A 14278-nucleotide genomic window follows, 5' to 3' on the forward strand; every position below is an offset into this window, starting at 1 on the left:
TCTCTCTCCGTGCCCCCAATCAACACAACCTCCCCGACGTTGGTGCAGGATTCCAAGCAGAAGCTGCAGTCACTTTTGTGTGGCGGGCTTTCATTTGGGCTCCCTTTCTCCCCGGTGTGGTATATTCAATGGAAAAAAATAAACCCACCGCACGTTCAAATCTAAATCAATTAACAAAGAGTTTGCAACAATTTCTGAGTTGTATGTCATGAATAATCTTTACACCTCTGTATATTATCATTTCAATCTATTAAACAATAATGTTTGACCAGCCCAGTTATTACTACAGTGTAATAGTGTACACTGTAAAATGATACCCTTATCTATACTGCAGTCATTTAAATTATAGTTTCGACATGACCCAATGTTTTTAACACTGACTTTCAAATACCCAAACACTGTATTGCCTTGGTAAATTGTAGCTTGATTTCTTCAAAAATCGAAAAGAAAAGAAACAATTTAGCCGAATAGGGAAGGTGGTATAAAAATCCCACTTTAAAACCACATTTTTTAGCATTTTCATTATATCATCAAAACATTTTTTCACTTATTAAGAGTTTTTCTACTCAGATGGGTTTCAATAGCAATAGAAATCCGCGGCAGAAAGATTACGTTCTCACATAAAAACAGTTCAAAAAGATTCAATTGTCACCAACCAGCGCGTAGTGAAACACGTCGTTGCCAAGTAGTTAAAAAGACTGGCGTAAACACAAACTTTACAGGGGGAAAAAAACAAATAATCGCTCATCAGTGATAAACGTTCTTTGTTCGTGGTTATAGCTATAATGATAAAATGAATAATAATTACATTTATTGCAACATAAGGAAACAGGAATCACTTCATTCATTGCTAAAGTAACACAAAATCAATTTCTCCCTAATAAGCATTCATAACTTTGGAAAGTTTGGAAAGCTTATCCCCATGACATCCATACATTTATGTCTATGAGATTTATTACAATTCTCTCCTCCTGTTTACACAATATATATGTATGTGCATACCTTGGTGTAAGCAAGATTAATCAATGTTTATAAATCAAATTGTAAAACCGTCAGTCGTTTAGACGTGCATGCTAGTTTCTTCAGTTAACCGTTGGGCCTCATTTAAATCTCGTTTTAGTTGCCAGAAAACTCGTCACGGAAATTCTCAATCAGTTATCCAAAGCACACAGGGATAGATTTCAAAAACTTCACAAGTGAAAACAAGTTCAGGGCTCAGTTCTATTTTTAATTCACGCTTGAATTAACAGCCCGGGGCAATGAACAACATTAGTGCAAAGGTGCTGGTGGTGGACTGTTAGTCATGCAAATAAAGACTTCTTTCAACACTTCACAATGAACTTAAGATTCACGGGGAGGAGCTGTAATATGATTAGCTGATTAAATGGCGAGTCCCCGTATTTACTGTTTTCATTTGCCGCCATAAATAGGAGGAAGTTAGTGTCTCAAACCCCATTTCTTGTATAATTAGTCTATATCAATTGCTGCAAACATGTTCCTCGGATGTGGTTACTGTGTGAAACAGTCTACCTAGAGAAAAAACACGTGTAGATTTTTTCCCCCGGTATGTTCGAAATCATGTTCGTAAATGTGTGATGTTTAGCGTTCACAACTTTAAAAACTTTTTTTTCAAAACCCAGCATTAAAAGACAAAAGACATTCTTTTTCCACATTGGCAGATTCAGCGAACACCATACGTCGTTTTCTAAATTTCTATGGATAAGTATCTCGAGGCATTCAAATACTTTGAAGAGAAAGACACAACAAGCCAGCAGGTATAAGAAAACGGAATACTATATTTTGAGTTAGAAAGGTTTTTTTTACATATAGATAAACACGCAGTTGAAGAAACAGTGACTAATAAGCGCCCAACATGAACTGGAGTGATATAATATTAGTTCATTCTGACTGAAAATACCCAAAATAGCACTTTGCATAAAGTTACATCGCACTAGATATATCCAGCTGGGCATCACCCTACCCTCCCATTTTGTTTAGAACCTAGCACTTTCGTCAGACGCTTAACACAATATGCAAAAACACTGAGTCTGTGATCCAGATAGATAGAGAAAGAAGGAAAAACAAGAGCATTTCATATACAGGCATTTCTACACATATATTACAAACTGGGAGAATGATCGCGTCATTAGATATACATAATTCATATAAAATTTTGAAATAAAAATAAAAATCTGTTACAGTCATAACTATTCTTTCACATAACCAGTACCCACATAGGCAGTAACAGAAGTGTAGAAAAAGGTGCTTACGAAAAATGATTGTCTGCGGAACAGAAAAACGATTGCAGCTTGGCTTCGGGGGTCTGACCAGCACTCGGACTATAGAGAGCAACAAAGGCAACGAAAATTCTCTCATTCCCTCTTCATTGCAGTTCCTTGTAAAAAATATTAATGTAGATTATTATTTCCTCAGATATAAAATACATCATGCAAGACGGGTGCCTCCATGGAAAGCGCTGGATCAGACGTACTCGTCCTAGAACTGTTTTGTCACTTTTTTTCTTCTCGAATGTTTTTTTTCTGTCTTTTAAAAATTGTCATTATATGTCTTTTTTTAAATTTTTGTCTTACATCTCAGGTCCATATTCCTTTGTGAATGTATTACGAATTTGTCTTTTTTGTATCATACATCACATTCACTGTCGCTGGAGGTTACCGAGAGGATGGATGTGGCCGTCTCGGCTCGCTCTGTCATGCTCGACACACTGGTAGTCGGGCTGGCGGCTGTGGACGGAGATTCCGCCGCGCTGTGAGCAGTGCAGCCCGGCTCCGATAGCGTACAAACCCCACTCTGTCCTACTGCCTGATGCTGCAGCCTGTCCGGGACAAACAAAAAAAAAGTAGGAGAGTGGGAGAAAGGCAAATAGGAACATAATTAGGCAATAACACATACTTCCACAGGACAAGAAATCCAAGGGATTTAATTATTTACAAAATCACTTTGAATATGGTGTTGCTGTAAAACTAAACAGTCTAGCGTTTTAAAATTACATTCACTGGACGTTCTAAGCAATATGTTTTTCTTTACAAAAATACATTGGACTGAAATCTTATTTTGAAGTTGTTAAAAACTTACATTTGTGATCATTAAATTATTATATTACAATTTGCTTGCCAGTTTCAGCTAACATAATGCTCACAAACGAAATACACTTAGTTGTAAAGAATTGCACTCCATTGTGCTTTAAAAGTTATCCTTAATCTCATTGCCATGCTGCCTGTGAAAGTGTTTCTCGAAATCTAAATTTTAAAGTTGTTTTGTTTGTTTTCATTATGGAAAAGCACATGCTTAAATTATGTTTCAAGATATACCTAAATCCTGTGTTTAAGATGCACCCTTTCAGTAATTAATATTTATAATGTCAACTGGAAGTGCTTAGAAGGACATTGAAGGTTAGCAAGGCAACTATAATTGAGTTTATTTTGGATAAAAATATTGCTATAGTTATCAAAGCAAATAATGTCCTATGTTGATTTGAATGCCCGCCAAGTACGCATTCTTTATTGTGCCGAAAAAGTTAATATATGTTTATAATATTGAGATGAGTTCCCAATAATTGCTCAGAAGCAGAAAGTAGTATTACCCAGTCATTGGCCTATATTTCCGTGAAATTATCCAAAACAAGGGAGTCGGTTGTGCAGCTTTGGGATGACAACATATTGGTGGGATTTCGCATTTCACGTTATAAAACGCATTGTGTTTTTATCTTTCTGTATCTGTTTGCCCTTTATTTTATCTCACTTCAGTTATGTTTATCTTAGGTCCGAAATCAGCAATCGGTTGGTTTGTGTATCCGCTCATTTAAATTAGAAAGTACCGTATTCTCCCGGAAGCTACAATTCCACATTCTCTTATAGTTCCATCTCTCCTTACTCTAAATTCAATTTCTGCACAAAACCGAATGGATGAGGGGTTATTGCCTGCCCACTGCTATCAGTCGCGACTTCTGTTGTGTTTCTGAATCAAAAGAATCTAATTTATTTTTTAATCGGGTTTAGTCCAAATGCCTGTATTATATTTTACAACAGCGACATTAGTATGTTTTTTTTAAAAAAATGTTAACTCTGAATTTCATAACAAATTGCGACTGTCCTACCCTACAGCCCTTACTCAAATAAACATATTTTTTAACTAAAACCTCAAATACTTTTATTTTCATTAAAAAATACACATTTGGCTTTTGTTGATTTATTTATGTTGCCAACACCGAGGTATCAGTGTTGTGTGCCTGTTGTATAAATGCTAATTTATTATTGCTCCAAAAACATCCAGTAACTTCTTCCTAAATCAATTTGGAAGTTTCTTTATTGACTGAACTGTTTCAAAAGTTTAGCTGTGATCCCATTTTGCTTCGGCTATTACCCGAGGTGAACATATGTTATTTTGTTAATGAGGTAGCAAACTGGCTGGTACTTTAAAAATACGGTGTGTCTTATGACGTTATTTACCGTGATTTACTGACGACTTGCTGGGTCCCCGAAACATTATTTAAATGTTAATTTGACGCGCTGGAGAGGAGTAACCCAGAATGAAACAACGAACCTGTTTTTGGCGGCTGCTGCCCTGTCTCTCTGCCTACGGTTTTTAAACCAGTTCCCCACTTGCGTCGGGGTGAGGCCGGTTGCCTGGGCCAGTTCCCTTTTTTTGGAAGGGTTTGGGTACGGGTCCTGCAAGTACCACTCTCGTAACAAGCTGCGTGTCCTCTCTTTGAAACAGTGCGTTTTTTGCTCGCCGTCCCAGATGGTCCGGGGAAGGGGGAACTTCTTGCGGACGCGGTACTTATCGACCGGCCCCAGAGGGCGACCCCTCAACTTCTCGGCCTCCTGGTAGTGCGCTTCGAGCCACATCGCCTGCAGTTTGCCGTGGGATTCCTTGGTGAACTTGTGGTTCTCCAGGATGTGGTATAAGTCTCGGAAGTTGCCCGTGTGGAAGGCGACTACCGCCCGGGCTCTGAGGATCGATTCGTGTTTGTTGATCGCCTCGCATGCCCCCGGTGCTACAGGTAAAGACCAGAGAAAACGTCCCAATCTTTCGATATCGCCCGTCTCCTCCAGCGTCTCGCAAACGCTGGCCACTTGCTCCGGAGTGAAATTGATGGTCGGTAGCTGGAACATTGACAACTCTTCTCGGGGCTGGGAGCTGGCTAGGAAGAGGAAAGCGCGCTCGGTTGAGTTTGGCAGGAGAGGAAGAGAACTGCAAAGCTCTAGCTGGGACCTGAACACCATGGACTGACCTGATGATTTGAAAAAACACAAAAACGTGTCAGATGCAACGAAATCGACTAATGTCACACTCCCTCATATTATATCCCCAAAATACTGTGTGGAGCGCCGATTTTTTTTTCGCTTTTTCTATTGGTCTTGGCGGTGTCGTTGTACCGTTGCCATGGAGCCGCTGTCAATCACTGTCAAGCGTGCCAATCAACCAGCAGAACGTAGAGGCATTCACCACTCTGGGGCTGCGTGGGGGTTATCTGAAATAAATCTCAACATCGCCCACCTACCTCTCGAAAAGTTCAGATGTGAAAGCCTCGGCGCACATATTTGCTGAATGGGATGAGTAATTAGAGGGCGAAAATATTACTGCGATCTTAACGATTCTCGTTAAGTCTGGAAGATAGGGGGAAAGTAAATGGGAGAGCCTGTAATACTCGTTGGAATAGAGGGTTCCTAACTGAGACAGTTTACACATGATTTGCACGTAGTTTCATTCTGCTGGTATGAGCATTAATAGTACTGGGGAATAAAAGAAAAATGAGATCATTAGACACATCTTTATGTCATGACTATATATCTAGAAGGGGAATGTTTTAATCTGCCTTTAGCACTGCGCTTTCTTCGTGCTCGTAACTCCTCTTAATTAATAGCGTAACTGCCAACCCGAAGCCGGTTTTCTTGGATTCTGCAATAATGATACTGTACATTGTTATGGCATTGAGTATGGATCATTGAAGCTTGTGTTAAGGACTTCGCGCAGATAGGGCTATGTGGGAGTCCATGGAACGGATGTGGATAGTCCGCAGGTAGATGTTACACGCTGTATTAGAGAAAAAAAGTCTTTAATTTTAAATCATTGGCTTGAAGTTGCTGAAATCATGGTTTATGTTTTGATGCTATTATTCGATCGGTACCAACGCCAGGCGTTCTATTGGTCATCGGTGCCGTGCAACTATATTTTATGATTAGGTATGTTTGCCTTTAAGAAGGGTTTAATCAGCATCTTGAGCTGTTGGCTCTTTTGTTTGGCTTCTGTAACTATGGAAGTGTGATTTACAAAGATTTGTACGGGTCATGGATGTCTTTCCAGCCTTACTGTGTATATTTAGACAGGACTTTACTTGGTGTTAAAAAGTGTATATTTTGAATGGGTTCACACACAGTAGCGAACAATACGGACATTGTACCGGATTGTACAACGCGTATTGAAACGCAGCATCCAGACTTCAACTAATCTGCTTTCAATAAAGCTGAAATAATTATCCTAAGCCGCCTTTCTACGGGGGAAAAATCATTGAGGAATTCAAAATTTTTTTTTAGTTTTCTTCCACATTCCAATGCAGATCGGAGGAAACGAGAGGTGTACGGTAACGGCCCAATCTGCTTTCCAAACTCAGATGAAAAAAGATATTGCAATTTTAAAAAGGGAACAGAGAGCGAATTTGCCTTGCACAAAGATAATAACGCTAATGGGTGGTATGGGTTCTGTAGTGGACTGCAAACTGTTTGCGCTCCTGTCATAGCGCACTCCGCATGAAGTAATTCCAAGTGGCACATGAATAGATCCAGTTGGGAAGGTTGTTCAACTGGAAACAGCGATGCTGTATTACACATTCGCTGTGGATTTCTATTAAAAAGTATCATCAACGCCCATTTAAATACTCTAAATTGTTTCATTCAGGAACAACACAAGAGGATAGGAAGCTCCTAGCAGCATAATCTCTATTTGTATAATCATTTTAATTTTCGTTCATTGCTTCACAAAACAAAGGGTGGGGAAAGAATGTTTGGCGAAATGTTTCTAAAATGTTGAATTATTATCCCTGTAGATTAACCCTATGAGGCGCGCGGTAATCCGCATTTACTTATTTATTTATTTATTTCAGGCACATGGGAAGCCTCCGTTTTCCCGCTCGCTAAAGGAGAGCGCCTTAAAAAGGCAAAGGTTTCGTTGTACAATGTGTCGCGCAGTCTTATGAACAACCGGGAACGCATCTCAACATAAATCAGTTCAAATGGTAGGTGGCATCAATATTTATTTTCTGCTCTATGCAACGATGTGGAAAAGTAAAAATGTATATTTTTTCCTCTCTGCATATATATATTTATAATGTATACGTTTGCAGGTGTTAAGAATAAAAGCAGAGAACGACTAGGTTGTCAGAGCCTATTCGAGACACATTCATAAAGCTACAAGCACATAATTATTCGCCCAATCTTTGTGTGAAGAGTACTGGGTGTAAATGGCTTTTTAATGACGGCAGCTGGCCGCTTCTGTTTGTAGCAGCGACCGTCAATGAAACGGCTTCATTCAAAGCTCCGAGTCCTGTCCGGCTCAAGTAACTGTAACCCCTCAAATAGAAAGAAACATTAAAGTTTCACAGATATTAAGAAATTCAGCAATTAGACAAAGTGACAGACCAGCATCCGAAAGCGGTGAATATATCCAGGACTCTTTCCCCGGAGAAACCTTTCATTAATTCCCTGTAAGTTTCTGTTTCATTAGAATTGTTTCAAGTTCTCCTAACCGCGACTAGGTCCTACCGTTTTGCACTTTCACAACATGGAACATAGAACAGTAAAGCACATGATTAAAGTTGAATTGACAGTGTTCACAAACTATTAAAGCCTGGTTAACACGGACATTAAAAGTCCAGCGGAGCTTGATCAACCATAAAAGTTTACACAGCTGAAGGAGCGGAAGTGTGGGTACTTCTAAATAACGTTGAATCCATGTGTATTTAAGAACAATATTATGAACAGAATTAGTTCAGTCTGTTGGCATAACCTAGAATGTGTCGAATAATAATAACAGAATGATAAAGATTGAACTTTCTATTGTGTTTCTTTTATTAACCCAATGTACAATGCACTGCCTTGAGATTTGTTACCTATTTCATGGAGTGGGATGGGCGCATTGATTATTTAATATTTTTGGTATTGTCATGCCACCTTGTCGGTACTAATGTCGCAACTACAATTAGACCCATTAATTTGGCTTTTGTTCTGTTTTGTTTTGTGTTGCTTGTTCAATTTCCAAATTGTTTTCTATCCTCTACAAATGTTTCCTTTATTCTTTCCTCTTGCATTGACCTTGTCTCCTTAAGGTGGCTGGTTAAATATGAGCTCCACTGGGCCTGTGTCTCCTGACGCTATTTTCAATACCAAGACGGGGTGCAAACAGCTCAGATCCATGTATTGCCTGCACAGTGCGCCTTTAATCCTCGGTGCTGAAACATTTTACTTGTATGATTCATTTTCAGTTTTGAATGCATTATTAATTGCATTTTCCCTGATATGTTCGCATTGGATCGTGGATAAACTACTTAAATATGATTTCTATTCGCTATTTTTTTTTGGTATGCATGTACATGTAAAGCTACAGCGACTGCCTTTCATCTGGTTTTATCGCAGATAAAGCAGGGTAACGTTTGCACTTTAAATCATTTAAATGCAAGCGGCTACAACTCAATGAAGGACAAATGTGGAAATAAACATCTAAATAATAATGGAAAATCTAACTCCCTCCAAAAATGAATTTCAGTACGCCTGAAATATAATGCTGAAAACAATAAGACAATTTGCAGACACACTAAAGCCAACAACATAGGTTATATTGATTAATTTATTCTCTTACAAATTACATTAGTGGAATGTTTAAAGATACAATATTTCGTTTTAGATTTGCATAACCCTCAGGTGCACCATCCAATGAAATATAGTCCATAAAGTTGCTTTTCCAGTGATTTTAATTTAAGGCGGTAAATGTAAAAAAGTTAAATAGGGCAGGGTGACTCATAGGATGACAATGAACACCTTCATAAAAAAACGAGCTCTAATTCAGCAATTTATTATCAAATATAGACCATTCTCCCTTCTCAACCTGTACGCCGGTAACATTGTGATTACAGTAAGATTCAACAGATAAACAGCTTACGTTAGGACCTGAGCGTAATAAGTTTCAATTTGAAGTGGCGCTCACGGATCTGGACTGACGAGAGAGCATTTAAGTTTTAACCCTATAGCTGCAGCACGATCCAAAGCCGACTAACCAATCTTCTCTCATCAAGAACAATCATCAAACCAACCTGCTTTTATACAGCTCCTTAAACGTAACACAATGCAACCAACAAAACTTAACCTCGAGACACATAAAGGGATATTCGGACAAATGGCCCAAAGGCTGATCAAGCAGCTCCTCCGGGGAGGAAAGGGACGGAGAAGTTTTTTGGGGGGAGGTAGGGCGATTCCGGAGCTTAAGTCCTGGAAGTGGAAGAGGCACAACTTCCAGAGATGCAGCGATTAACATCGGGAATACTCAATAAACCAGAAATGCAGGAACGCAGATATGTCGAGAGTCCGAGTCAAGATAACAGAGATGGGGAGGGGTGAGCTCACGGAGTGATTTCAAAATAAGGATGAGACGTTTAATATCGAAGCGTAATCTGGAGCAGTAGCCGATGACCGATGTTTAATTTTTTTTTAAAAATCACCGACCTTTTAAAGTTTGTCATTAGGATTACAATAATTGAAACAATTATCGGGCCGCTTCAATAATCAGGCGGCCTGGGAAGGAATAGCTTTCTCTGTAAACTTTTATTTTAAAAAAGCACCGATTGCCAAGCTGAAGATTTTAATATGTTGAAATCATTTAAGAATGTAGACAATAAGATTCTCATAGATTAGAAGGAACCGTTTTGCTTTTCCAATCGTGTTTGCCATCAACCTCTCTGTTCAGCAGAAATGAATGCGCAGTTTGTGGTGATAGTGGAAACAGGTATCAAATGATACGGTTGAAAAACTTACACTCTTTTACTTGGGGCATTTGCAAATTCTTGCCCGTCACTTTTCTTGTGGCCTTCATTAAGTGTATATCCTGCAAGGGGCAGAGCGTTACACGACGTCTGTCCAATCAGGAGATTTGCACGCCTTGTTAGCGATATTTAATGAGGTCACCCTATAGACAAGAAATAAAGGCGCCTTACCGTAGATTTACCTTATGTCAACTCGTTACTTCTAATGAATTGAACAAAGATGTGAGTCCAAGCCCAGGAAATTTAGCAGCGTTTTTTTGTGGTGATGGATGGTGGGGGCGGGGATAGGGATGGTGGTGAAGTTGCTGGGAGGAGGAGAGGGTGAAGGGTGAATGCCGGGCTTCCTGCTACCGGGTTATGTGTGTATGTGTCAAAACGAATTAGTTACATGAATAAAAGCACTGAATCCAGTTCAACACAATATAATATCATATGGTGCTATCATGGCTCATTGGTCAGTCGGCTTGACATTTCAATCTGCTTTAGTCAAAAAAAGTTGACTTAACTGCCTCTACATAATCGGTCCCTCGAGCGGCCCAAAGCAGATGCCCATCTTGAGTTCTCCCGAATAAAACCGCTCGATTGCTATGAAATTCAGGTAACCTTTCGATTGCCAATTGCTTGCTTTTGGCGTATGGCATTGTGCTTTTCCCCCCACTGAGTTAGCACTTAAAAATCAATTAGTCTTTTGAAATCTTAAAGTAAATTATTCGAAACAAATGTATAGTGCTCCCCGAGGGAGAGCGGAGCGAGGATAAAAGGTTTCTTTTAATGTTGTTTTATTCCAAAAAGCCTCTGACAGATGATGAAAGAACAATTTGCCAAATCAGTTCCCGTTTCACTAGCTGAGCGCCTTCATTAATTTGTGCGTGTGAGAACTACCTCCTTACAGTAAGAAAATAATGCTGCCGGAACTTTTCACGCTGGTGATGATTACTTTATTTGGATTACGGACAGCTTGTTATAGATAAACGGGAGCTACACAATCCCGGCTCAAGAATCACCATCCCCCATGCTATCGAACACTCTACACTATAGACTAATTCTAATCCATTAGCCTAGCCTGCAGCAGATACATTGATTTCCATCGCCTGCATTGCACTCAACAGATGAGTCAGTCAAGCGCAAGGTTTTAACGTTAGAGGATTATCGTGCCACTTCACTAAATAATAATATTAATACTAATAAATGAATGAGAAAACAGGATCTTCATTTTTCGTAGGCTTTTGGCAATATACTATTCTTCTCTAAAAGATCTATGTGCTAATGTAGTAATATGTTCAAAGTCAAAGCGCATGGTTCCGCTGCAATAGCATAATATATTTTGTTTAACCAATAAGTGGTATATTCACCCCACATCTAGGGGTGACTACCTTACAGGGCTTTTACCATGTAAGAAATGAGTGTCTAAATATACGGCCATGTATATGACAATTTCCGACTACAGATAATAATCAGTCTTACCATAATTTTCCTTTACTTATGAACATCTTCAAAATTATTACCGAACCTGTATATTTCCGACTATAAAGGAAAAAGTGCACTTTACTGTAGTTATTGCACAGCTTATTCCTTTTGACAAAGTTTTCTCGCAAACTTCGAACTGTAGTGCGGCAGCGGTCTCAGTTACTCTGGGGGAAAGGAAGGGCCTCTGAATACAACTGAAGTGGTTAACTGTTATTATTTGAATATGAGCAGATCGATGCATAATGCGTTATTGTTATGGTTACAACTATTGTTTAGTTACATATGCCAGTTAGGAATCAAAAGTCTGGGTGACAGCATAGAATTAAAATCATAACAACAGTCTTTTCAATTTGTTTTCCGATGCATGGGCTGGATTTCATTCAACAGATAGAGAGGACGATTTTTGTGGCAGAAAAACGTGTGGAATGAATACCTAATTTCATCTAAAATCCAAATAAAACATATGTGAGCTTAGTCAGCTTCGGGAATCTATCCCCATGATTAGTGTTCGCCTGAACACCAGTATTAAGCAAAATTCACCGTGCTGTATGAAATTAGAAAATAGAAACGTCCTGTAAAAGTAGTGACAGAAATTGAGAAATGATAACCTATCCTCTCACTGTTTTTTCTATCTATTTAACTGTTTTTAAAACTAAACAATAGATCATTGAAACTGCATGTTTTGTTTACAATAGTTGCCAAGTATTTGTGTGATGAATTATGACAAGTATCGAGCTAATTATATTCCACTTTATACAACAACAGTATTCTGATAACAATCGTTTGTAGCATGCCATTGCATTCTTGTGTAAATTAGTGCTCTATATCGCGACGTGTTAAAAGATTTGAATGGACTGTTGATTTGTCCAACGATCACTTAATCAGTTACACGATGAGGCAGACTATTCTTTTTCTCGCTGCTGACTGATTTGACTATTAATGCCATATAGCCTTTGTTGTAATAGCCGACAATAATAAACGATGGATCTGATAATCAGTTGAATTAGCCGTTACTTTTGATTATTTGCACTATAGTTAGATTAAAGATTTGATTAAATTCAGCAGTGGTGGGTAATTTCCAGAGGGGGGAAAAGATAAAGATTATCTTTATCGGACAACTTTTGGGATGGGACCGACTTCACTTTGTGAACTCATATTCTAGTGTGTGAGCTGTCATTCATCCAGGATTCTGCGTGATTTAAGTTCATTGTGTTTTATTCAATGTACACGATATGTCAGCATCCAACGCTTTCCAAATTAGATTTTAAAAAAGCTGAGGGTCACAGGGAAGCCATGTTTAGCATCCATCAGTAATATCGCAAGGAGATGATAATGCGGGCAATATATTTTCCTCTTCCTTCATTTCCCATTTTTCATCACAAATTTTACACAATGTACTTGAAAGTAAATTGGCGCATGATCAACAAGTTGCACAGATTTTGCTTTATACTGATTTTTTTGTTTGAAATACAAATGCCTCGATTATTTAACAGCATATGATCAGTATTAAATACAAACCTGGTGCCGAGTCTCTGTCGGGCACATTAAGTGTAGCGAGTTGCTTCAGGTTTGAACTTTCAGACTGTTATATGAAGTGCGAAAATGTGCTTGTTCTAATTAGTGGATGAAAGAATCAGATTTTTTTTCTGCCCTATCACTCATCCTCACTCTTTACACAAAAGGATTCTGAGTATCAATAATCCTTTTTGCTAATTTCTTCAAAGTCTTCGCCATTTAGGACTCGAAATTGAAACGATTTAAAAATAATTTTGCACCTGTAAAAAGAGTGGACTGTACCTTAAATCACCGGGTCTCCAGTGTGCCCGTGCATTGGCAGTAGATATACAACCACATTGGGACATATATTCCACACTGCAATGCGAACAGAACAACGTGATATAGGTTCGGTAATAATTTCACTGAGCGCGCCTTCCTTTTACATAATTGTCAGCTGAAGTCAAATGGTGAAAATCGTTTACAGACGGGTTTGTTAAAAGGTTGTGTGTTTATGTGAACCACTCCGTGCACTTTAATTTGTTCTCAATTGGATAAAGTACGTTTGCTATTGTGCTCACTGACTTGTGCATCTATTTGTCTATCTTAACCATCACTCTTTCAATTATAACACCAGTTATGGAAGCATTGAAACATTGAAAAAATCACGACACTGAAGGGGGACCATTCGGTCCATCATCTTCATGTTGGTCGGAAAAGAGTTACCCAGTCTGATTGCAACTTCCAGTGCTAGGGCTTTGGGACTGCAGGTCACGGCTCCGAGTAAACTTTCAAGTTCCCTTCAAATGCAATGAGTATTTTTGCCTTTACCATCGCTTCAGGCAGCGAGTTCCAGACCCAACCACCTTCTAGGAAAATAAAAGGTTATTCGTCTCCCTGATAAATCTTCTATTAATTACTTCAAATCCATAATTTTGAAGCCTCTACTTTGGGAAATAGGTCCTTCCTATTTACTCTATCTGGGCGTCTCATGGATTTTTACAGCTCAATTAAGTTTCGCCTCAGCCTTCTCTGTTCCAAGGCAATCAATCCAAGCGTTTCTGATAATTGCATATTTTCAGTCCTCTCAAGATCCCTGTGAATATTCTCCGTACTTCCTTACTGGAATGTGGTAACCAGAACTCAGAATGTAGTCAGTTGTAGATAATTCTAGCATTACATCCCCTCCTCTATCCTATGGGTCGGCTAATAAAGAAAAACATCCTGCATGCCCCTTTAACCATCTCATGGACCTGTCCTGTTAAC

The 14278-nt window shown here is 38.9% G+C and overlaps 1 protein-coding gene across 1 annotated transcript; it reads right to left on the reverse strand.

The window, feature by feature from the left end:
* Positions 1–2643: 2643 nt before the first annotated feature.
* On the reverse strand, positions 2644–5246 carry six3a (SIX homeobox 3a). Its single transcript, XM_052013222.1, has 2 exons — positions 4564–5246; positions 2644–2836 (listed from the first exon to the last, which is right to left on the reverse strand). The coding sequence occupies exons 1-2, from the start codon at positions 5244–5246 to the stop codon at positions 2644–2646; spliced, it is 876 nt and encodes a 291-aa protein (XP_051869182.1).
* Between the last annotated feature and the right edge of the window lie 9032 nt (positions 5247–14278).

This window comes from Pristis pectinata, chromosome 3, assembly GCF_009764475.1.
Source record: "Pristis pectinata isolate sPriPec2 chromosome 3, sPriPec2.1.pri, whole genome shotgun sequence".
NCBI classification, from domain to species: domain Eukaryota; kingdom Metazoa; phylum Chordata; class Chondrichthyes; order Rhinopristiformes; family Pristidae; genus Pristis; species Pristis pectinata.